Raw genomic sequence first — 21,090 nt, 5'->3', positions numbered from 1 at the left:
CCGGTGCTTTCCCTTTTGCCACTTGCTGTGGAACCCAAAGTCTGACCATCACATTGGTGCTCTTCTCTCCCAGTGACTGCTGCTTCTTTCATAAGTGTGCTTCATTAGGGATCACTTGCAGAATATAACCTGTATTCATTTCCTTGTAATTACTCTTTCCAATTTCTGGCAAGCCGTAAACCATCCCAGTTATATGGAGCCTCCCATCTTGGTTACTTGGTCCAAATAGAGAGGTAAAAGAAGAGAAACACACTGAACATTTTGGACAAGATTTCCATAAAACAAAACTGCTTCGGTTTCCGTGGGAAAGGAGCGTCCCTGAACTTCACACAATTACATCAAGCGGAAAGAAGGGATAGACTGAAAGTGTCACCGAAGCTCTCCCCGGCACCCCCGGGTTGGAAGAGGGGCTTCTTGTCCACGGGAGCAAAGCCCTGGCCGGGGGCTCCCTGGGCAACCAGGCTCAGCCAGCCAGCGCTGGGCTCCGGCCTTGGGGGTCTGTGGCAGCAAGTGGGGAGAGACGGCCAGGCAGGGGCCAGTTCCCTGGATGGCTAACAATCAGGGCAGCCCTGCTGAGCAGGCTTGGCCCAGGCAGCTGAAACCCACCCTGGGTGCACACATGTGAACAGAGCCCACCTGGAAAGCAGAAGCAAATGCCGGGGGCAAATGAAGTTGTTTATACCTGACATTTCACGTTGATTGAAATGCATATAACTGGGACTTGTGCCCTCCAAAATCCCTCAGTATAAACACTGGGGAACCAATTAATAAGCTAAGTGTGTTTCTTTCTCCTTTTGAAATTCATTTTTTTAACAAAGCATGACAAACTGTTTTTTGAGACTTACCTTGCAAGATGTATTTTGTAATATTCAAGGGAATAAAAGTTTTGACTGTGCTGAAGAACCCTCCGCTCTCTTCCTGTCTGACTGCTTTCCCACCTTGCCTCACCCGACTCTCCTCGGCTGCTCTTCTCCCTCTCCCGGCCAGGGAGGTGGGGGCAGGACTTCTTGGCAGGGCCCAGGCCTCTTAGCGGTGCTGGCACGCCTGGCCCTCCTTGGTGGGGCTTTCAGAATGGCATCCAGGCAGTTCAGGCTGAGGGTGTTCCCACGGCTCTGAGAGCAAGGATCGGGCTTTGATGCCTGGATTCCTAGGAGAGTTCTGTGCTGCAAGCTTCAGGAGTCCTAAAACGGGGGGATATTGGATACAAGGCCATTTCTGGCTATTGAGCCAATGCTGGAGTGGAAACGCATGGCTCACATGCTCAGCATCTGTAATGGAGGGTATGGGGCAACCTCTGCCTACCTACCCGTCCATCCATATACACATAACCAAAAATAAATAAATGCACTGGCTGTAATGCACATTTTTTTGAGCTAGACGTTGCTTCTTCACCAAACACGAGCATAATGTATGCTCCAGATGCTTAAAATAGGAAAACCAGGATGAAATCTCCTGTGATAAAACATATGTGGGGGTGTGATTGTCTCTTCAAAAGAAGCAGGGGTGGTTGCACTCAGGCTCCACTGGATGTTGCCTCGCTGATACTCTTGGGAGTGCAGGCTTTCTGAGAAAAATTGTGTCCCTTGTTTCTCCCATTGTGGCCAGATGGCTGTTCCACACTCCCACCCACTCCTTCGAGAATGCCGGGCACAGCACAGAGCGCATTGTCCTCGCCCTTCCCCTCCTCTGGACTCTGAAAGCCTGGTGGGTGTTCAGATTGGCTCAGAACTCGGAATGACCCACAAACAAAGCTCCTTCTTTTGCTGCCCCACAGAGAGCTTCCCAAATATATGGGGAAGGGGAGGCCCTATCCCTATGCCCAGTGACGTTATGGAAAATGAAAGTTACCTCAGTTACATGAAAGTGTAACCGCAATTCCTGGTTTGCTTTGTGACTTTGGGCAGAGAGAAAAACAAAATCACAACCAGCAAAGTTCACCGAGGGAGGGGGACTTCCTTTCACCTGCCAGGTGAGCCACCCACAAGAGACATGCAACAGGCACTGGTGGGCTTTCAGATCATAAATTGAAGCCCACATGAAGAGAGAGCCTCAAAAATCAAACGCCCCTTTTACAGATTAAACCGTTTGCAGCATTTGTCAGATACAGGAAGTGGCTATACTGATACGGGACTTAAATTGGGATGAGAGTGCAGAAAAAAGGGTGTTTGTATAGGTGCAGATTACAAGTGCCTTATCAATTAACAAACCCAGTACATTTAAAACACATTGTATTTGTGGAGACCTTCTGAAATGGCCTGAAATCTTTGAATGTTGGCGAGTTCTCTGAGAATGAATTTATCTATTGATCTGGTTGGCTGGATGGATCGTTCGGTCGGTCTTCTGAAGGCCTGGTTTAACATCATCAGTTGAGCCACTCCGTAAAGCCGGTCAGAATCCCCCTCCCTCCTTTAATCAGCTTTGATGTTTCCATGAGTCTCCATAAGGAGGAAGGAGACCTGTAACTGCTAACAAATTCTGAGGGATTTGTTATGTGTTCCGAACATAACATCCCCACTGTTTTTTTAAATGGGCAAAACAGCATGAAAACTGGCGTCATATGGATATAATCACCTTTTGCTGCCCAAAATACATTTATCTGTTGCCTTCTTACACTGCTGACTCATGACTATTAGACTTGTAGCAACCCCAGATGATCAGGGGGAAAACCTGGAACAGCAGCTGTAGGGCCAGCAAGGACAAAATGTGAACAATAGCAGCTTTCCTGCAGGCCTTCGAAAAGGGTGCCTGGTAAGGAGATAGGTGATCAGGGTGCTTTGTGATGCCATGCGGGCAGCCAATCTAGCATGATAAGTTTTAGGAATCAGAGCCCACGTTTTCAGATCAATTGTCTTCATCAGCAGGCAGGATGGGTTACACCGGAGGGCAAGGCATGAGATAGTTGGGGCAAAGCAGGCTCCTTTCGGATGTGATAATGAACTTGCCATTTTTAAGATGGTTTCTGAAATCCATCTTTATTAGTGTACTGGTTTGGTTTAGCTGTAGCAGACTGACATGACGCTCTCTGGAGACAGCTTTGAAAAAAATATGCTTGTAACACTAGGAGTAAATTTTCCTTTGAAATGAATGAAAAAGTTACTGCATTTGGAACTGCATCTTAAATGTATTAATCTTGTCACAAAAGATGCACAGAACACACAGGAGGCGTGGTTACACACAACTCTGTTCACGTGCTTGGCAGCTTTCCCTTCTTCATTCATAGTCACCAGAAAAGCTATCTCTGTCACGTCACATCTCTTCTTAGAACACCCCGACAGATGCAGCTGGGCTGGGACTTCTCTTATCATGGCTCTGGGTACAAAATTAGTTTAAGGGTTTTGCCACATCCTAACTGCCCCACTCCTGAAGCCACCTCTGCTGGACCCCAAAGACAGTGGGGGAATGGCCAGAGTGTGGCTTGAAGAGGAAGGTGGCTTGCCCACAATCGTGAACATGAATGACAAGCTGAGCTCCATGGGCCTATCACAAGGTGCTCTCACGGGCTCAGTTCTTTGGCCAAAAGGCCCCAGGAGAAGCTCGTCTTTCGCCTATACCATTTTTTTAGGTGGTGGGAGGTCCTCGTTTCCAGAACAGCCTGAGGGGGACAGAGCTCTTCCAGCATTTGTTTAGCACAGAATCCGTATTTCTAAGGAACTCGGCCTCCTTTGCTAAAGAGGCCAGGCATCTGCAACCTCGGAGAGCTAAGGACTCCTCCCAGAATGGTGCAATTGCTGGCGATGCAGAATTTGGCCAGTTTTTCGCCCCCCCCCCCCAAAGCAGAATGGAGGGAATGGCATTGATCTTTGCTCTGCTCAGCGATTCAACATGGCCACATAAATGGGCCACACTTTGGATTCACTGAGTTTAAGCATACACACCTACATATACACTAGCCATGTTAACAGTCTCTGTCCCCACAGATTCAGCTCAGAGCCATCTGCTTCCTCCAACGTCAAAGTGAGGTTTATGCCCCGCTTCCGGGTGAGGCACCTGCAGCAATCTCCAGGGGAATCAACAGGAGCAAAGGCAGAAGAGGTGGAAGAGATAGCACAGTGGTCTCCTGTTGCTTGGCACTAAAAGTAGCCATAGAGATGGGCTGATTCTGCTCAGCTCCCCCCCATTTGCACTCCCCCCCCCCATTAGCACAATACACCTTGGCCACAAAGCCCCACATGACTCAGCCTGCTTGCCACCAGGTGACTGTGTAACAGCTCCAGCAATTCTTGCTTTCCCTGGCCCTGCTCAGAGGTGAGGGATATGGGACAAAGGATCCTGGCCCTGTGTCTCTACAACTCACAGGGCAGGGTGAGGACAGGAAGTGCCCTCCGCGAGGGTCCAACCTGATGCTGCATGATCAGAAGGCTGAGCTGCTACACTAGGGCAGTTTGACCAGTAAGGGGCTCAGTGGGTAAACAGAAAACCCAAGAACCCTGGGTCCCCATTGGGTTGCTGTCTAGCTCAGGAACTCCGCTTCCTCCCTCTGTAAACAGCAGCCAGTTCTAGTCTGGCAGCTCTCAGCAGCACGAAGAGCCGGGCTTGGCACTGGGATGCAGACTGACCGTCTGGCCCAACACAGAGTGCTCCAGCTGCTCTTCCGAGGCCAACACCTGCCTCACTGCTTCCTCAAAAGCCACTGCCACATTTGTATCAACCTTGGCACTTGTCTCCAGGTAAGGGTAGTTGCCATGTGCCAGGCACCATGCCCAGGCCTCCTCTGCTGCCACCTGCCTCTCAGCCTTGTCCACCTTGTTGCCCAGCACCACAAAGGGGAAGTGCTCCGGATCTTTCACATTGGCGTAGCAGGCAAACTCTTTCTGCCAATGGCCCAGATTCTCGAAGCTCTGGCGGTCATCAACGCTGAAGGTCAAGAGGCAACAATCTGCACCGCGGTAGAAGGGCGTCCACAGGCTCTTGAAGCGCTGCTGTCCTGCCGTGTCCCAAATCTGCAGAGTCACAAGGCGTCCATCCACTTCCAGGTCCTGGTTGAGGAACTCCACCCCAATGGTGTGGAAGGCCTGGGAGTCAAATTTGTGAGTGACATAGCGGTTCATGAGGGAGCTCTTGCCAACGCCCCCGTCACCCAGGAGGAGGACTTTCAGCAGCAGAGACTTCATGGTGGTTCTGGCAGCAGCAAGCTTTGAAATGAGCAGAGCACAGGGTTAGCAGGCAGGTGCCAGGCCCGGCTCCCTGGTAGGTGGCAAGCAGGACATCTCCTGGCTCAGAGACCCACCTTTCTGGGGAACTTCCTACCTGGGAACTGGGCTGGAAGAAGAGGAGGCAACGCTCGTGGCTGGCAGGGGCCCCAGGGCCAACTTCCAGGAGCCAAAGCCCTGCTGGCGTTAGGCCTTCCCAGCTGGCTGGTTGGCAGCTCTGAGCACCTTGGCCTGCCTGGCTGCAGCTCTCCCCGACTGGCTGAGAAAGGGCTTCCACCGGTCCTCGGATTTGATCTGGAAGCCAGGGAGAGCCACACTCGGGAGGCCAGTCCCGCTGCACCTGGCGGGCGCCTGCAAACGGCCGGACGCACCGCAACCTGCGTACCGATATCAGCTACAAGCCGGGAGGTCCGCGCCCCAGAACCGCTTCGCCCTGGCCTTTCCGTCTTGCCCGCACATCCCTGCCGAGGGGCCCCAGCCGCCTCGACGCCCTCCATCGTTTCCGCCAAGCTGTTGGCGCGGGCGCGTCCGGGCCTCGCATCGGGCCTGGAGCAGGAGGAGAGCCGGAGGAGGGAGGCCGCACAGCGGCCGAGGGCCCGGAGGGGAGTGGGGTGGCCAGTCCCAGAAGCCGCATCCTCCGCTCCATCCCAGACATCTCTGCCCGGCGTCAGCGGCTGACAACCAACCCTGACCCGCCCGCGGAAAACTGCAAGAAGACGCTTCTCCGTCCCGCTCGATCTCTTCCTCACCAGGAGGTTCTGGCTCGTCCCGGAGCCCGCCGCTCCGTCTCTTCCGCCCGCCGAGCCAGCCCGCGACTCCGCGGCAGCCTCCGGAGCCCGGCATCTCCTGTGCGCATGCGCAGGCGGCGGGCGGCACGCGGCTCCCCAGGCGCGGTACGGCGAGCCTCTGGCGGCGGCGGCGACTACGCGCGCCAGAGGAAGGGCGGCCCCTCGGCCAGGCCGCGCCCGTCTCTCCTTCGCGCGGAGGGACGTGGGCGACGTTGCTGGCGGGCGGCTCCGACCCGCAGCGGCAAGCGCTGGCGGAGTTCCAGAAGGGCCGCCCGCGACTCTGCCCGACCGGCGGAATGGGGGGGGGTGCATGGGGGAGAGTGCAGAGGCGGGGCGAGGCTAAGTGTGAAAGAAGCACGTGCCACGAATCTCTGTCCCGCGGGGGGCCCGCCTGGCTGCGCGGAACCATCGCCTCCTTTCAAGGCCCCGGGCGCGGCAGCTGCCTGCCCTGAGCGGGGCCCGGAGCCAGGACTCGGCCACAGAGAACGAGGCTCACGGAGGCAAGTGGCTGCTTCGGCTCCGCCTGGACCAACGTGTTGCGCGAACACCGAGCCGGGCCCGGCGCTTCGGAGGGCGGCTCCTTTATTCCAACGCGGCCCCGCCGCTTCCAGCCGCGCTCAGCTCTGCAGGGAAGGAAGTTGAGGCCGGCGGCTGAGTGGCCCGGCGCATTAACGAAAGCGGTGTATGTAGCCTCCCGTCTCACAATTGCGATTCGGAGCACGCAGCAAAGCCTGGGGCTGCCGGGTAATTCCCTCCCAGTCGGTCTTCGAGGGGGAAGAGGCGGCGTTGGCTCTGCTCTGGGGCCGCCGCCTTTGGCGTTCCGAAGAACGCTTGGCTGGCGGCACAGAAAAAGGCAGGCGACGTCTCCCGCTTGTCGAGCTAGCCCGGACCTGTCGGATCTGTTCTGTGTGCAAGGAGCGGCCTCCCACTCCTGACCTTCCACTGGGGAGCAAAGCAGGAGGGAGGGAGGCCTTGCCCGCATCAGGCGCACATTTTTGTTAGCTGAAGCACACACCTGGAAAGCAAACAGCTACTGGCAGGGCAGGGCCTGTTGCTGCTGCCATGCAAAGGGGCTCTTAGAAGCATTCAGATGGTGAAGCGTGACGAATCAGCAGGCTGCTGCAGCAAGGGGCCCCCAAGGCTTCCAGGCTGCTGCATCTCACTAATGGCCACAGCAGACCCCAACGGCCTTGCAGAGCAGTTCAGCGTGGTTCCTAAATGCACATGCTTTCTGAACATATGCTGATCATGGACCTAAATTAACGAGATGGGCTGGGTTCTTCCCACATGCCCCTGGCCCATCCTTAGAGTGAGCATTGGTTAAATGCACACCAGCCCCATGCTTTCTGGAAATGGCCATTCCAAAACCCCTTTCAGCCGGTGTGATCTTTCCTATGGAGCTGAGATCCCACAGAGAATCATTCTGATCTCGGCAGAATAAGCACAAGTGAATCAGTCCAGTGGGGTGCAGGAGGAAATAGGCTGTTTGTACCCAGGATGTGGAAATGGGGCTTCCTACTGAAGAGGCAGCCAAAGTGCCCAAGTTCCTGGGACGCAGCAGTGAATTATTAAGGAGCAGGAAATCCAGTAACTTTTCTCCCCCAAGGTTTCACCACAACTCTGGCTCCAGGAGTTGCCTGCAAGATTGCCCATGTCTAGATGAGGTTGAGGCTCCTCTGTGCCTGGTCAGGTTGAAGGTTTCGGGAGGAGGCTTCGTGGTTTCTGAAGCAGAACATCTAGATTCAGTCAGTTTTGTTCCATGTAGCATCAACCTTGTGAATTCTCAAACTTCCTCTTTCCACTATGTATTCAAAATGGATAGTGATTAATATATACCGGTATGTAAATATATATGTATGGGTGTGGGTATATACATATGTATATTTGTAGCATGTGTATATGTATGGGTAAGGGTAGATATATACTTTCGAGAGCAGGCAACAGAATTTCATTTTTAATGTGTACCAGTGTGCCCACAGCAAAAAATGATAATAAAGGTTATCTTATTTCTTCTGAAAGGATGGAGGAGGGGGCCAGCTCTGCCCTCTTCAAGGAGGAGAGGAATGGCTCCATTTCCCTACTTTCCCCCCCCCCCCGAGGCTGGGAGGGGGCCACAGAGGAGTGTAGCTGGCAAGATTTTCTCTTGCTCAGAACTGCCCGCCCCCTTTTCCCGTGCACTAAGTCAGGACACACATCTGAGTAGAACATTGATTTTGGTTTGGGCATGCCCATCTGTGTCACCACCTTGTTGAGGGCAAGTTCCAGGGAGTGGTTCAGCTGTTGTGCAGAGTGCTGGCTGATGCCTGGCTCCTCCTTGAACAAACTAGACCCAACACAGTAGCCCTGACCACAGAGCCTTTCTCTTCCCCCCTCCCCCAAGGATCTGCAGGGGTCGGATCTTCTCTGCTTATGTAAAGCTATGCACCTTTCTCAAGAGGCTGCAGGGCTACTGTCCACCTTTCCAGCAAATGCTCTTGTGCTGGGTGAAGCTTTCAGTGCAAGGAGTTTTTCCTGTAGTTTGCTTTCCCTCAAGCTGCCCCCCCCTCTGAGAAAGGCACACCCAAAACGGCCTTTCTTGCTAAAGCGCTGAGGGGAAGTTGCAGGTTTTGCTCCCTTCCTCTTCAGGCTTTTGACATCTCCGCAAATCCCTCCCCTATTAGCAAGTGTGGTTAGCTCAGAAGTGGTGCCTCCAAAATTTACTGCTGTATTGGAACTCAATTATTACTATTTCCTGCTGGTTGTTAGTTATCTTTCATCACTGTAAATTGCCATCTGAATATCTAAGGAAACAATTGAGGCCTCTTTAGAAGACCACAGCTCTCTTAAACTGAGTGTTGATTCTTTCCTCCTGGCTATGAAGGTGCCCTTTTGCACTGCTCTTCAAATATATCAGACCCCTGCTCTGGGCACCTCTGCCAGCCAGAATATGAAAGGCCACCACTGAAGGCCTTCAGGGTCACTGTCTCCCACATGGCAGACTGCAAGCTAGTAGCTGTCTCTGGCTGTCTCTTTAACCTAAAATTCCCTATTCAAGATTGGCTTAGACTCACATTTTACCTTCTCAAAGCCCCGAGCCTGGACCAGTGGCTACTTGCAGGGGGTTTCGCAGAACCGCAATGTGATTGCCTTGGCCCAATCTCTCAGGTGACTCTTTGACTTCCCCAAAGGAAATGTCTCTGCCAGGAAGATGCAGAGATGCTGGACCCAGACTATTATCCCCTTCTGCCCCCGTCAGACAGAACACCGATCCCCCCTTCAAAAGCACCACTCTTTCTCAACTCACAGCACAGGCCTGGGCCAAATGCCTTCAAAACTTGGGGGCTCTGGGAAGGATTCACAAGAGACAGTCATGAGGTAATTCATTTTTAAAATTTTAATAGATTTTTCTTTCCATTTTTAGGAAATCAAAGCTGCAAAACCAATCACAAACATTTTTACTAATTAGGATTTAACTGATGAAATCCCTCCCCCCTGACAAGAAAGGCTAAGGATGAGAATTGCGCTGGGCAAACCCCAGAAATTCCCTGTAGATCATTTTTCCTTCTGTGATGGAAGCAGAGGGCGTGGCCAAGCCCAGAAAGGCAGGAGGGTGGGGAGGCAAAAAGGCCCAAAGAGGCAGCAGCCAGAGATGGGCTGCTGCAGCATTTCTCGAGTTGTTTTAAAAAAAGAGCTGAGAAAGAACATCAGAGCTTCATGCCGCTGGTCTATGATGACTTGGCAGACTCTTTTTCCTGTTCAATGGCTGAGGAAAGAAAAAGCACCTTGAGCATTAATAGTCACCTGCACCCACCTCCCAGACCCCCTGCCCTTAGTCCCTAGCTGGGGTTGAAAGGCATTTTCTGGGTAGCATAAACCTATCAGCAAGGTCTGCTGGACAACCCAACTGCACCCTAGTTCTGCTGCCTCCCAACAGAACCCCCACACTGGCCCAGGTTGTGGAAGTGGGGCCCTTAAACTCTGGTTCTCCAGCTCCTTCCTGAGTAGAGTCTGGGTCTTGATGCTCAAGGAAGGAACCCAGTGGAGACCCATCCTTGCTTGGAAGGCACCTCATCCTCCCAGGATTCCAAACTCACACCTCAGCCACCCGGATGCTTTGCCAAAGTCGGAACTAACAGGGAAGGAATCCCATCTCAGCAGGAGGACCCCATAACAAGCAGGACAGAATCCCTGCAAAGGCAGAGACCCTCTAAGGGCCCACTCATCTGCCAGCTGCTCCTGGACTTCCAGAGACTGACTGGCTGATGCCCAGTTCCCACTGTAGCGAGGTTGGGCAGGGCTCAACTCTAGGTGGAGGAAGCACAGCCTGAGGCTACAGCTTTCCCAAGTTGCTGGTCCCCAAAAGTTAGGCTCCCCAAGCCTTCCTTCCCTCTTTGCCCCATGGGAGTTTGTTCGAATGTGGCAGCTGCTGGAAGGCCCCGCCCAAAATACTTACTCTCCTTGGAAGGAAGCGTGTTCTTCTCTTCCGTATTCGTTTTCTTCAGCTTCTTCTTATCAAACTTCTCGACCTCCGAAAGATCCGGTTTGTCGCACATCTTGGCCAAAACAGGAAGCTAAGCCAATACCTTCAGAACTGCAAAAGGCCACATGGTTCCTCGCGGGGCTTCCCGGAACAAGGGGCCGGCAGCCGCAGCCCCAAGCCAGGCCGAGAAGAGCGGCAGGCCCGGCGGAGGAACGGCTCCAGGGGCCCAGAGGGGAAAGCAGGCCCGGGAAGCGCCGCGCCCGCGCCCGCCCCAAGCCAGACTCCGGGAGAGCCTTCGGCATAGCCACGCCCCTCTCGCCTTTGTCCGCCAGCCCGCCTCGCTCCCCGGCCTCTCCAAGCGCCTCTGCCGAGCCCGCTCGCGCAGGAAGCGCCGATCGGCTTCACGCAGCCCACCCAGCAGTCCCTGGAAGCCCGCCAGGCCCTCCACGCGCGAGCCCCGGAGAGGCACCCCCAGGAAGGGAAAGGGAGAAAGCGCCTCTCCGCCGCGGTTCCGGGTCCGCGGGCGGGCGGGCAGAGGACGCCGCTCCCCAGCCCGCGAGTTACCTGCAAAGCTGCCGTCGCCTCCGAGTTCCGCGCTCTCTAAGCCAGCGTGTCAGGGCGGCCCTTTATATCTGGCGGCCGGACCGCGGGGTACGTCGGGAAGTGTAGTTTCTTCTTCCTGAACGGGGAGGGCGCCGCACCGTGGAAGCCGACTCGCCCCTGGGGGCCCCGAGGCCGCGCCCGGCGTGCGTTGAGCGTTGCACGGTCGGCCTTGCCGCTTCCTTCGCCTGGCGGTCAGTGGCGCGCTGCGTGACCCCCGGGTGCGCGGAGGGCCCCCGCCCCGCCTTTTCTCCAGGCCTCCCCGGGTTACTAGCAGGGTGCGGCGGGAGGCTACCGCGCCGCTGCCTCCGGGCCCCGCGTCTGCCCGGGGCGTCGCCCTCGCAAGGATCCAGCGGCCGGCATTTCAGGAGCTGTTAAGCGAGCTCCCGCAGGCTGCTCGCTGCGGATGATGGGAGCTGTAATTCAGGGGCCTTTCACGGCCGCCGATTCCGAGCGCGCACGCGCTGGCGGGGGAGGGGGAGGGGAAAGCGCCTCCCCGGATCCTCGGCGGGAGACCGACTGGTTGCGCAGATCTGATCCTATGGCGGAGAGGCGGCCTGGGGCAGGGGGGGCTGTAGGGAGAAGTGGCGATTGCTGAAGGCTGCAACGTTGGGTGAAGGCGAAAGCGCTGCTCTTTGAGCCGAGCCTTCGTTTATCGATATTTTGGATGTCTGTGGTCGTCCAACACCTCGGAGACCACCGCAGCTGCCGGCCTCCCTTGGCCCGCCAGAAACGGGAAGGGAGAGCAGCAACCATCGCGCCGCCGCCCTGCACGCGGCTGTTGTGCAAGCCCCGCCTCATCGCGGGTGGGCGGGCCCCGTTCCCCGAGCCGCAGAGGCGGGTTGGCGCACCCCCCAGCGGCGGGACCGAGCCTGCGGGCTTGGCACGTGCTGGTCTGCCTTTTTTCTTGTTGATTTGTTTTTTTAATAAGCGTAGCACGTTCATGATGGATATTTGAACTTACATTTAAAACTAATCTAAATAAAGTAATAAGATATTGCGGTAAGATAGTGCATAGCTATTCTGTATGATCTTATGCTTGCAGGTTGCAAACAATTTGCTAGTGAATTATGGGGAGCCTTGTAGTTGTACTCACATTTTCTATGCCAATAAAAATTAAGTGCACACTTGTGTGTCTATATAAAAAAAGTCTAAGAAAGTTTGGAGACCTTATAAAATAAAAGCATAGGTGATGAAATATACATGCCAAAATTATCCAACATGTCCTTGTGGGCTTCCAATCAGCAGACAGCAGTTATAGTGGAAAACATAGGTATAACAAACAGGCCAGGAATAACCAGCTTATTAATAACAGCTACTTATTAAAGTATCAAAATTAACGTAAGCCACTAAAATTCAGCTCAAGTGAAGATAGTTTATAAAAATGGTATTATTAACTAAAAACAAAACATGCTAATGCCCTTTCTCCAAAGGATCCAAGACAAGTTGGCTGATATAATTGATTACATGGTTGCAATAATTAAGCCCAAGCTTAATTCACAAATCAGCATTAGGTTACAAATAATGCACCCCAGTGTATTTATTGGGGCTTAATTCTGCTGGGATGTCTGGCTTGTAACTTAAGGGTCCAACATGCAAGGCCAGAAATCATGATTTCTCCTCCCCCTTCCCCAGGCCCTGCAGGAAAGTAAAAGATGTTTTCTGCTGGCCCACTGTGTAATCCAGTTGAGGGCAAAGCGGAGCTTTCTGGCGCTCCAATGGAATCAAGTTAGTCCAGATGTGCTTGCAAACTTCAGATCTCTACAAAGTGTCCAAGTGAACCACATCCCCCAACTCTGAGTTTGCTCTGTACTTCTCTCTCTCCAGCCAGATAATGTTCAGTTCCCCTGCAGGTGTGTGGGGCAATTCTCCTTTCCTTCTTGTTGTCATTGTCTCCATTTACACCATGTTTGCAGATTGCTCTACAGACACTGAAAGCCCTAGCCCCCCTTCAGAATCAGTCCTTAGCTTGTGGCCTTGGACAAGAACTGGTAGATGGCAGTTGTGAGTCCCCAGGTAAGGCTTGAGCGGAGAATGAGGAGAGAGCCGCCCCTGTACAGCAGCCAAGCTTTCCTTCCCCGGGCCTGCCAGACCTCAGCCATCGTGGCCAAGAGGCTGAGGGTTTCCTGCCTTCCCACTTGGGACTGCATATTGGCAATGAGAATGCCAAGGGGGTAGAGCAGCAGGCACACCACAGTGCCACTAATACTGCCCGACAGAAAGGCTGGGATTCCAACAGGCAAGCTCTGTGTGGAGAAGCTGCTACGGAGAGGCTCCTCCAAGGCAAAATAGAGGGAGCTCCCCAGCCCATTGCGGATCAGGATGAGTCCGAGGCCTCGGTAGAAGCCCAGGCTAAAGCTCTCCCCGAGGGGGTAGGAACGGAAGGTGGTCAGGATGTGACAGGTGGTGGGGAATCTCTGGACCTTCCTCCCATCCTGGAGTACATTCTGAACCCTCTCGAAGGGACAGAAAACCAAGGCTTCCAAGAAGCCAGAAAACAGCCCAGCTGTGGCTCTGCGGGAAAAGGACCCCTGTGGCTGATTCGAGAGGAAGCCATAGAAGCTGTTGTAGGTGCCAAACATCAATGTTCCTTGCAGCGTCTTGGCCATGAGTGGTGGAAAGACACCACGATAGATTTGGCAGAAACCTTCGTGGCACAGCTGGCGCACCGCTTCAGTGATGCAGAAAGCATGCAGTTGCTGGCGGAAGATGGTCTTGTAAATGGGGAAGGTTGCCAGGGTGGAGAGACTGCTGGAGGCAGCGCCCACAAAATAACTCCCGCAGCCCCTTTGCCTCTGACCCCTCTCTGTCTCCTCCTCCATCGATGCAGTGTCTGACTTGCTTCTTGATCGTGAGGTCTCTGTGGGAACAGAGGAAGTGCACAGCCTTGGGTTCCGAATGGGTGAGTTGCTTCAAAGGGCAAGTGGGGGAAAGATTTAATCCTCCCTTCCGATTTTACTTTTAATTAAATTAAATTTTAATCTTTAAATAAAAAGGAATTTGTGCCCTTATGCCTGAAGTTGGGGCCAGAGGCGTTTTGCCCTTGGAAGCTTGACTTCTTAGATGTTCTCTACACACACATACACTCCCTTTTTGCAACCTTTGCTAAGGCAACCTACTATTCACAAAGGGTGGCTTCTACTTATTCAGTCTCTTTACACTCCAATAATTAGATGTTTCTCCTGGAGCCATCTTTCTGAAGCCATTCCAAGCTTTTCTACTAGCCCCTTTACGATATAAATCCAATTGGTTATATATCCTTGCTCACCAACTTCCTGTTCAAGGATTCTGGCCCTTTGTTAAGCAAAAAATAGTATAGTTATATTCATTTCAGAAGCAGGAATGAGAAGCATGTGGACCTTTTTTGTTCAAAATCAGAAGATAAAAAAGCTTTAGTATTTGCTCAAGTCATAAAAATCATAAATGTCAAATTAACAGGACTCCAAGTGAGCAGATGCACGCTCACACCTTGGAGTGCTGTTCACACCGCCTGATTTTGGGGTAGAGATCTTTGCTGCCAGAGTAGTGTTCCACAGCATGAGATTTTTTTTCATTAATGGTTGCCGATTTTGTCCCTGCAGCCTGTGGGGTTTTCTAAACCACGATACACAAATCTGCTCTTACCAATTCCACTACTTTTGAAATTCCTCAAACTAAGTTTATTAGAGCAGTTCTTGCAGTCTCAAAATATATTAAGAATGTTGTCTTATGATTGGAGATGGGTTAGAATTCTGTGGAGGCTAGAACTTGATCCCTTCTGATCCATTTTTGACTAAAATTAGTTTTTTTCTCCATAGGTCTAACCTCTGTGTTTTCTTAGGGATCACTTCAAATCAACATGGTTTAATAAAGCAATTGAGAAAATCCATTCCTTGGAGAACCGCTGCTCCCCAGAAGGGCTTTCAGGCAACCGATGGAAGCCCCAGCCTCTCGTGCTACCCTTTGGGGAGTCTTCTGAAAGGATTGGCACCAGCCTCCCCTCCATCACCAGTCACAGTACCGCAATTCCAGAGGGCGGAGAACAGGGCAACCCTAAGAATATCTGCATCTTTGTTGCTGTAATGAATCATTCAAATTGAGCCGCTTCCCTTCCCCGCAGTTCTCCTGCGGTCACCTGGGCAGCAAGAGGGAGGGCTGGAGCTCCTGTGCAAGGGCCTCTCCCTCTCCCATTGGGATGTGGGGGTGGGGGAAGAGATCCTCCGCAGTTCCCAATCCGATCTGGCCTATTCTTCAACTCCTTGGCCAGCTTCTCCCCCAATCCTGACTCAAAGGCTCCCACACGGCCAGTGCTAGGTTCTCAAGAGCCCCTTAGCCTTGAGTGCCAAGACCACTCGTCCAGACCTGAGGCAAATCTTAACCCACTCCTTCTGAACCTGAAACGCCCCAGGGGACGCTGCACCACCCCCCCACCCCCCCACACACAGAGAGAGCAGCCCTTTACCTTCTTCCGCACGTGTCTCTGTTCCTTTGCACAGAGATGCAGATCTGGCCGGCAATGCATCCTCTCTCTCTCTGCTGAAAGCTCCACCCCCGGGGCTTCCGGTGGGGCTTCCGCAGCTGCTTCTTCCTACGGCCCTTTCTTAGCATCATGGAAGACTCAGTGGTGAACACAGCTGCCCTGAGAGGAAAGGAGCATCTCTGGCTTCCCAAGGGGATGCCAGAGAAGAATGGAAAAGGCAATACTCTGAACTGCCGACGGAAAAACTCCTGGGCCTGGAGGGCCACCAGGACCTTAGGACCGTGAGGGCTGGAGGGGTCACAGGGCTTTTCAGAAGGGGCAGCAAGGAGCAGACTCCTTTACTGTGTTGCCATTTCCTCACAGTTCTGCCTTGGTCAATTGCAAGGGCTGATCTCCTCAACTCTAGTCAATGTGTTCAGCCTTGGCAGCAATACTTCCTTCTTTTCAGCAAGAGGAGGGGGCTTTCTCTGGGGCAGGAATGGTTCCTTTGCCTCTGACTCTCAGAGAATTGAACTTAGTTCCAGTCGTATTTGGAAGCTCAGGGGAGCCTCCTTGAAATAAACTCTTTTGGCCAAACACCTGGAGCAAAGGAGGTGCCTGTGGGGCAGTGAGAGGCATCTCCTGCTCAAAAGCTGGTTCACCCCTGGAGAATAAAATTGACCTGACGCAGCAACAGCCGACCTGCTTCTGCCAGATATCCTCTGTGATCCATTTGGGGACCTCTGAACACACCGAGAATCTCCTTTTAGGATAGTACAAGACAGCAAGGCCCCCTAACTCTAGGCCAGCAGTTCCCAACCTTTTCTATACTCCACACCCCTAGAACGCTTCTGATATATTCTCGCACCCCTTATAAAAGCTCGAAATAGCAGCAATGAATTATGCATATATAATTTTGAAATTTCTAAAGCCAAGTTTTCGCACCCCTGGTTGGGAACCCGTGCTCTAGGCAGACCCAAATTCCTGCTCTCCAGCACAAGAAGTGCTGAACTGCTTGGAGCGAAGGAGTGTGGCAGGCATTAAATTAGAGCACCCCAATCAAATGCCCCATCCCTCAAACTGGCAAAATCAGCACCATAAATAGCAGGATACTAGCCTCCCAAAGGTACACTGGTCTTACTGCCACAGGGGAGCAGAGCACCAGGCATCCATGGGATGTTAGTTTGGGTTCCTGGATTATGTGCTTTCCAGATTGTGTGAAGGGTCCCCTGACTCTGCACACAAGAGACCCACATCTAGCCCTGTCCATTGTTTAGCAAACTTCTCCAGCCATGTCACCCACTGTCTCTTGGCTACTTGCCCCTCCCAGAGAAGAGAGGCTGCGGAGAGAGAACATAAGATAGTCAGAGGAGCAACCCCCCTCCCCCCCCCGAGAGATGCCCTTCCACAAGCAGCCTTCCTCGTGCACTGGCAGTCAATCAGAACAGAGCTGAAAGGGACCTTGGAGGTCTTCTAGTTCAACCCCCTGCTCAAGCAGGAGACTCTATACCATATATATGTCCTTGGTGTGGCACAGCTGCTGATTTGGAGGGATTCACGGCGAGTTGCTCTATATATGCCTCAGCAAAAGGATATGCGGGCAAACCATGGGGGGCTATTACAAGTTGCCAGCCCCTTGGCACCCTGAAAAGAGATCTCCATGGATTGAATTTGGAGGTTTTCAGTTAATAACAGCTGCTAATTCGAGAAATAGCTTGCATTGCCTCAAAGGAGGCAGCGTAACGTGTTCAACTCCAACAGTCACAAATACTTATAGTCCCAAAGACAACCTACAATTACACTCGCCCATATCAAGACCTATTCCTCCCCACTCTCCTTTATTCTGTTTTTAGTGGGGGAAAGGGCTGCATCCCAAAGAATCTTGCCGGAATATGGTGTGTGTGGGAACAGCATCCAGAAAGTTCTTGATTTTTAAGGAAGAGTTTAATTCCTCCTGCTCTGAAGTTCTAAGTAACACAAACATCACATTGGTATCCTAGGGATTCAGCTGAAGCGAAGCTGAGGCAGCAGGAAGGGCCCAAATAAGCAAAATAAAGGCGCGTGCGCGCGCACACACACACGCCAGAGCAACAGGCATACAATCCACAGAACTGCTGCCCAGAACCCAGCCGAAGGGCCGTGGGAGCAGAGGCAGCATGCTAAGGCTGTAAAGATCTCTGCTTTTCTGGGAGCCGTGTTTCTCCTCTCCTCAAACACTCTGAAAACCTTGGGATGGGGATCATGGTCTTCTGCTTTTGCCTCTCAAAGGAAGGCAGGCCCCATTGCTCTGAAATGATCTCCACTGCTGTCGGGTAGAAAAGGCGCCAAGAGACACTCCTGAAAGTAATTGGGCAGAATGCCCCAGGATCACAAGCTGCATAAATCCCCTGGGAAGCCTTTAAAACGGGTGTGAAACTGCCGGCCCGCGGGCTGCACGCGTCAAGAGGAAACCGGGCCCACTACATTGCCGGCAATGGGGAAAAAGCTCCGATATGTCGCGCGACATCACGTGACGTTGCGAGTTTCACATGTCTGCTTTAAAAGGAAGAGGTGGGGGACACTCCAACCCGCCCCTTAGGAAATGAACGACATAAAAGGGGTGGGGAGGAAGAGGCAGGCAAGTTCCAGTCAGGGCACACCCCAAATGTGGGCATTTGTTTGGCAAAGGCCTCTCTCTGCATACTCTTGAACCAAGTGACCACTCTAACAAAATTACAATCCTGACCTTTTGCACAACTCGCTACCACGCCCTCCCAAGGACACATGATGGATGACCTGAAACGCTGGTTCTATTCTCCTCCAAGTGAAATAACTTTCAGTGTCATGTGAATCAATAACTTCACAAGAAACATAATTTGCATAAAAGCACCCCAGTCAATGGACAGGCTAAGAATATGAACCATGATCTCTCCCCCCTCCCCCTCCCCCTCCAAACACTGAGAAATAGAAAGGAAGAGTGTGGCAATCAAACAAGCAACATCTACTGAACTTAAAACAAATTTTGGTTTTTCAAAAAGCCACCCAAGCAGCAGCATCTACAGTTATAAAGGGACATGACTGAAGAGATAAGAGACAGATTCCCCGTTGTGAGTCCGCCTAATGGCTTCAGCCAGGATCATGGAGATATCAATCACCTGCAGAGAAAGAGAAAGCAACAAGTCAAGCCATCTGGAGCCTGCAAGCTGTCCAGACTCTCCTTTTCTTCTGCAGCCTCACCTGGATTTTAGGGCAGTGTTTCATCTTGTCCTCCTGGGGGATTGTGTTTGTGACTACAACTGCTTCAAAGCAGGCGTGGTTGATTCGGGAAATGGCTGGCCCAGAAAAGATCCCATGAGTCAGGATGGCATAAACTTTGGTAGCACCAGCTGAAAGCAGCCTATGTGGAAAACAGACAGAAGGCAGTGTTTACTGGGTGAGCCGGCTGCTCATCTCTGAATAAAGCAAGCATTCTAATCCGCCATTAGTAAACAAACCTAGCCTCTTATTGCTTTCAGCACATCTAATTTCATTCAAAGCAGCAGAATGGGGACAGGTAGGAGGCTGAATCAGCCAGGACAGAACTAGCCATCCACTCTCTTGACCCCAGATGGCTGCCTACACTCCGTTAGGATACTCACTTGTCTGCTGCGTGGCAGATGGTGCCACAGGTGTCTGCCATGTCATCCACAAGGATGGCCACCCGGTCCTTCACATCTCCTACCAGCACCATGCGGTCTACCTCGCTGGCCTTCTTCCTCTCTTTATGAATAAGGGCAAAGTCCACATTCAGCCGATCAGCAATGGAAGTCACTCTGTGGAGAGACAGGCCCATACCAGCAATTTCCAGAAAGGGTGGTAATCCTGCCCCTTCTTATGCCTTCCGATTGCAGGGCAGCAACTCCCTGAATTCTTATCAGCACTGCCACCTCAAATCCATCCCAAAAGAGCAGGCTGGGCAAGGCTACCATGAACTCTGCCAGCAGCACATGCTAACATATCATGCAAATACAGCACAATGGCCTGTCCTGCAATTCTCACAACAGAGCTCTTTATTATTTAGGAATGCCTAGACATGCTTTCTTCTGTGCCAGGCACATCATTAGATGGTCAGAAGAGCCCATTTGCTCCAATTCCAAGGTTCGAAGAAGCAGCAGAACCAACAGCTGGCCAAAACAAAATTCATTTCTTGAAAGGGTTTCCCAGTCAAAGCATTTTATGAATGCAAGCAGTCTCCTGCAGCTGCCTTTTCAGTCAGCTGGGACGTCCTCTGCTGACTGGGGTTCAAGCACTACAAAAAGTCAAGAGCCAGAAAAAACATGACCCTGAAAGCCAACAAAAATACAGGTGTGTTTTGAATTTGGAGAATGAATGGGGACTTTGGCCACATCTCTTCAAGGTGGTCACTAATCAAGACCTCATCACAGCCACGATTTGAGGCTGAAAACGTTCAGCAAAGCAGGCCCTCACCCCAATTGCTCTGGGTGCCTCACCTCTTGGCTCCCCCAGCGTCAGGAGAGACAATGGTGCAGTTCTTCCACTCAACAATGTTCTCCTTGATCCACTTTAGGACGGCTGGCTCAGCATAGAGGTTGTCCACGGGGATGTCAAAGAAGCCCTTGGGAGAGGAAGCCGCCCCTCAGCCCAAAGATCCCGCCAGAGCCCCCCTTGGGCTGGGCTTCGGGGCCATTTCCCGGAGGGCAGCAGAGGAGAGGACGCCCCCTTCTGCACCCGGATAGAGGCCAATCTGCCAGAGCAGCCCAAGAGGCCCCACGGAGCTTCCTCTCCAGGCAGGGAAACTTGCCAAGCCGGCAGCTGCCCGCCGAGGCGCGCCCGTCCCACCGCAGCCCCAAACCTGGATCTGAGAGGCGTGCAGGTCCATGGTGATGATGTGGTCCGCGCCGGCCACGGAGAGCATGTTGGCCACCAGCTTGGCGGAGATCGGGGCCCGGCTCTGCAAGAGAGGCAGCGGCGGGTGGGGTCAGGGCGGGCGGGCCGGCCACGGCCACGGCCCGGCAGGCGGAGGAGGGCGCGGGGCGCGGGGCACCTTGTCCTTCTTGTCCTGGCGCGCGTAGGGGAAGCAGGGGATGACGGCCGTGACGCGGCTGGCCGAGGCGATCTTGCAGGCGTTGATCATGATCAGCAGCTCCATCAGGTTGTCGTTGATCTCCCCGCAGCCGCTCTGCACGATGTACACGTCCTCCCCGCGGACGCTCTCGCCGATCTCCACGCTGAGGGGGGCGGGGCGTGAGGGCGGGGCGTGAGGCTCCCTCCCTCCCCCTTCCCCCCCCGCTCGCCCGCCCGCCCCCACGCATGCGCCGCTCCTCACGCGCACCAGGTCTCCTGGTTGGAGAACTTCTTGGTGACGACCTTGCCCAGCTCGAGGCCCAGCCGGTCGGCGATCTTCTGCGAGAGGTCCTGGTGCGAGCTGCCGCTGAAGATCTTGATGTTAGGCATCCTGGCCAGCAGCGGCGGCGGGCAGCGCTCCGCGGTGGAGCTCGAGGCGCGCTCCGCGGGCCCGCCGCCTTCCTGCGGCACCAGCAGCAGCTCCGCCGCCTCCCTGCGGCGCTCCCGCCCGCCGCTCTCGGGATCCAGCAGCAGCCGCAGCAGCGCCACACGGCCTCAGCCTTCCGGGCGCCGGCTCCGCTTAGAGGGACGGTGCGACGCACGGGCTGCCTT

General features: G+C 53.4%; 4 protein-coding genes across 4 annotated transcripts; all 4 read right to left on the bottom strand.

The window, feature by feature from the left end:
• Window positions 1-4,511: 4,511 nt before the first annotated feature.
• On the bottom strand, window positions 4,512-5,691 carry LOC107303199 (ras-related protein Rab-9B). The gene is made up of 2 exons (XM_015832402.1): window positions 5,602-5,691; window positions 4,512-5,132 (listed from the first exon to the last, which is right to left on the bottom strand). Exons 1-2 carry the CDS (start codon window positions 5,689-5,691, stop codon window positions 4,512-4,514), a joined length of 711 nt encoding a protein of 236 aa, XP_015687888.1.
• Window positions 5,692-9,445: 3,754 nt separating this feature from the next.
• TMSB15B (thymosin beta 15B) lies at window positions 9,446-10,997 on the bottom strand. Its single transcript, XM_015832434.1, has 3 exons — window positions 10,962-10,997; window positions 10,371-10,508; window positions 9,446-9,680 (listed from the first exon to the last, which is right to left on the bottom strand). The coding sequence occupies exons 2-3, from the start codon at window positions 10,468-10,470 to the stop codon at window positions 9,643-9,645; spliced, it is 138 nt and encodes a 45-aa protein (XP_015687920.1). The 5' UTR covers window positions 10,471-10,508; window positions 10,962-10,997; the 3' UTR covers window positions 9,446-9,642.
• A 1,484-nt stretch (window positions 10,998-12,481) lies between these two features.
• On the bottom strand, window positions 12,482-13,819 carry SLC25A53 (solute carrier family 25 member 53). The gene has a single exon (XM_015832401.1). The coding sequence runs from the start codon at window positions 13,817-13,819 to the stop codon at window positions 12,962-12,964; it is 858 nt and encodes a 285-aa protein (XP_015687887.1). The 3' UTR covers window positions 12,482-12,961.
• A 4,597-nt stretch (window positions 13,820-18,416) lies between these two features.
• PRPS1 (phosphoribosyl pyrophosphate synthetase 1) lies at window positions 18,417-20,872 on the bottom strand. Its single transcript, XM_015832433.1, has 7 exons — window positions 20,747-20,872; window positions 20,459-20,642; window positions 20,267-20,365; window positions 19,905-20,029; window positions 19,053-19,226; window positions 18,652-18,811; window positions 18,417-18,569 (listed from the first exon to the last, which is right to left on the bottom strand). The coding sequence occupies exons 1-7, from the start codon at window positions 20,866-20,868 to the stop codon at window positions 18,477-18,479; spliced, it is 957 nt and encodes a 318-aa protein (XP_015687919.1). The 5' UTR covers window positions 20,869-20,872; the 3' UTR covers window positions 18,417-18,476.
• Between the last annotated feature and the right edge of the window lie 218 nt (window positions 20,873-21,090).

The sequence above is a fragment of the Protobothrops mucrosquamatus genome, unplaced genomic scaffold (genome assembly GCF_001527695.2).
Source record: "Protobothrops mucrosquamatus isolate PMUCROS unplaced genomic scaffold, P.Mucros_1.0 scaffold4, whole genome shotgun sequence".
Taxonomy (NCBI): domain Eukaryota; kingdom Metazoa; phylum Chordata; class Lepidosauria; order Squamata; family Viperidae; genus Protobothrops; species Protobothrops mucrosquamatus.
This window is presented reverse-complemented; position numbering and strand designations above follow the sequence as displayed.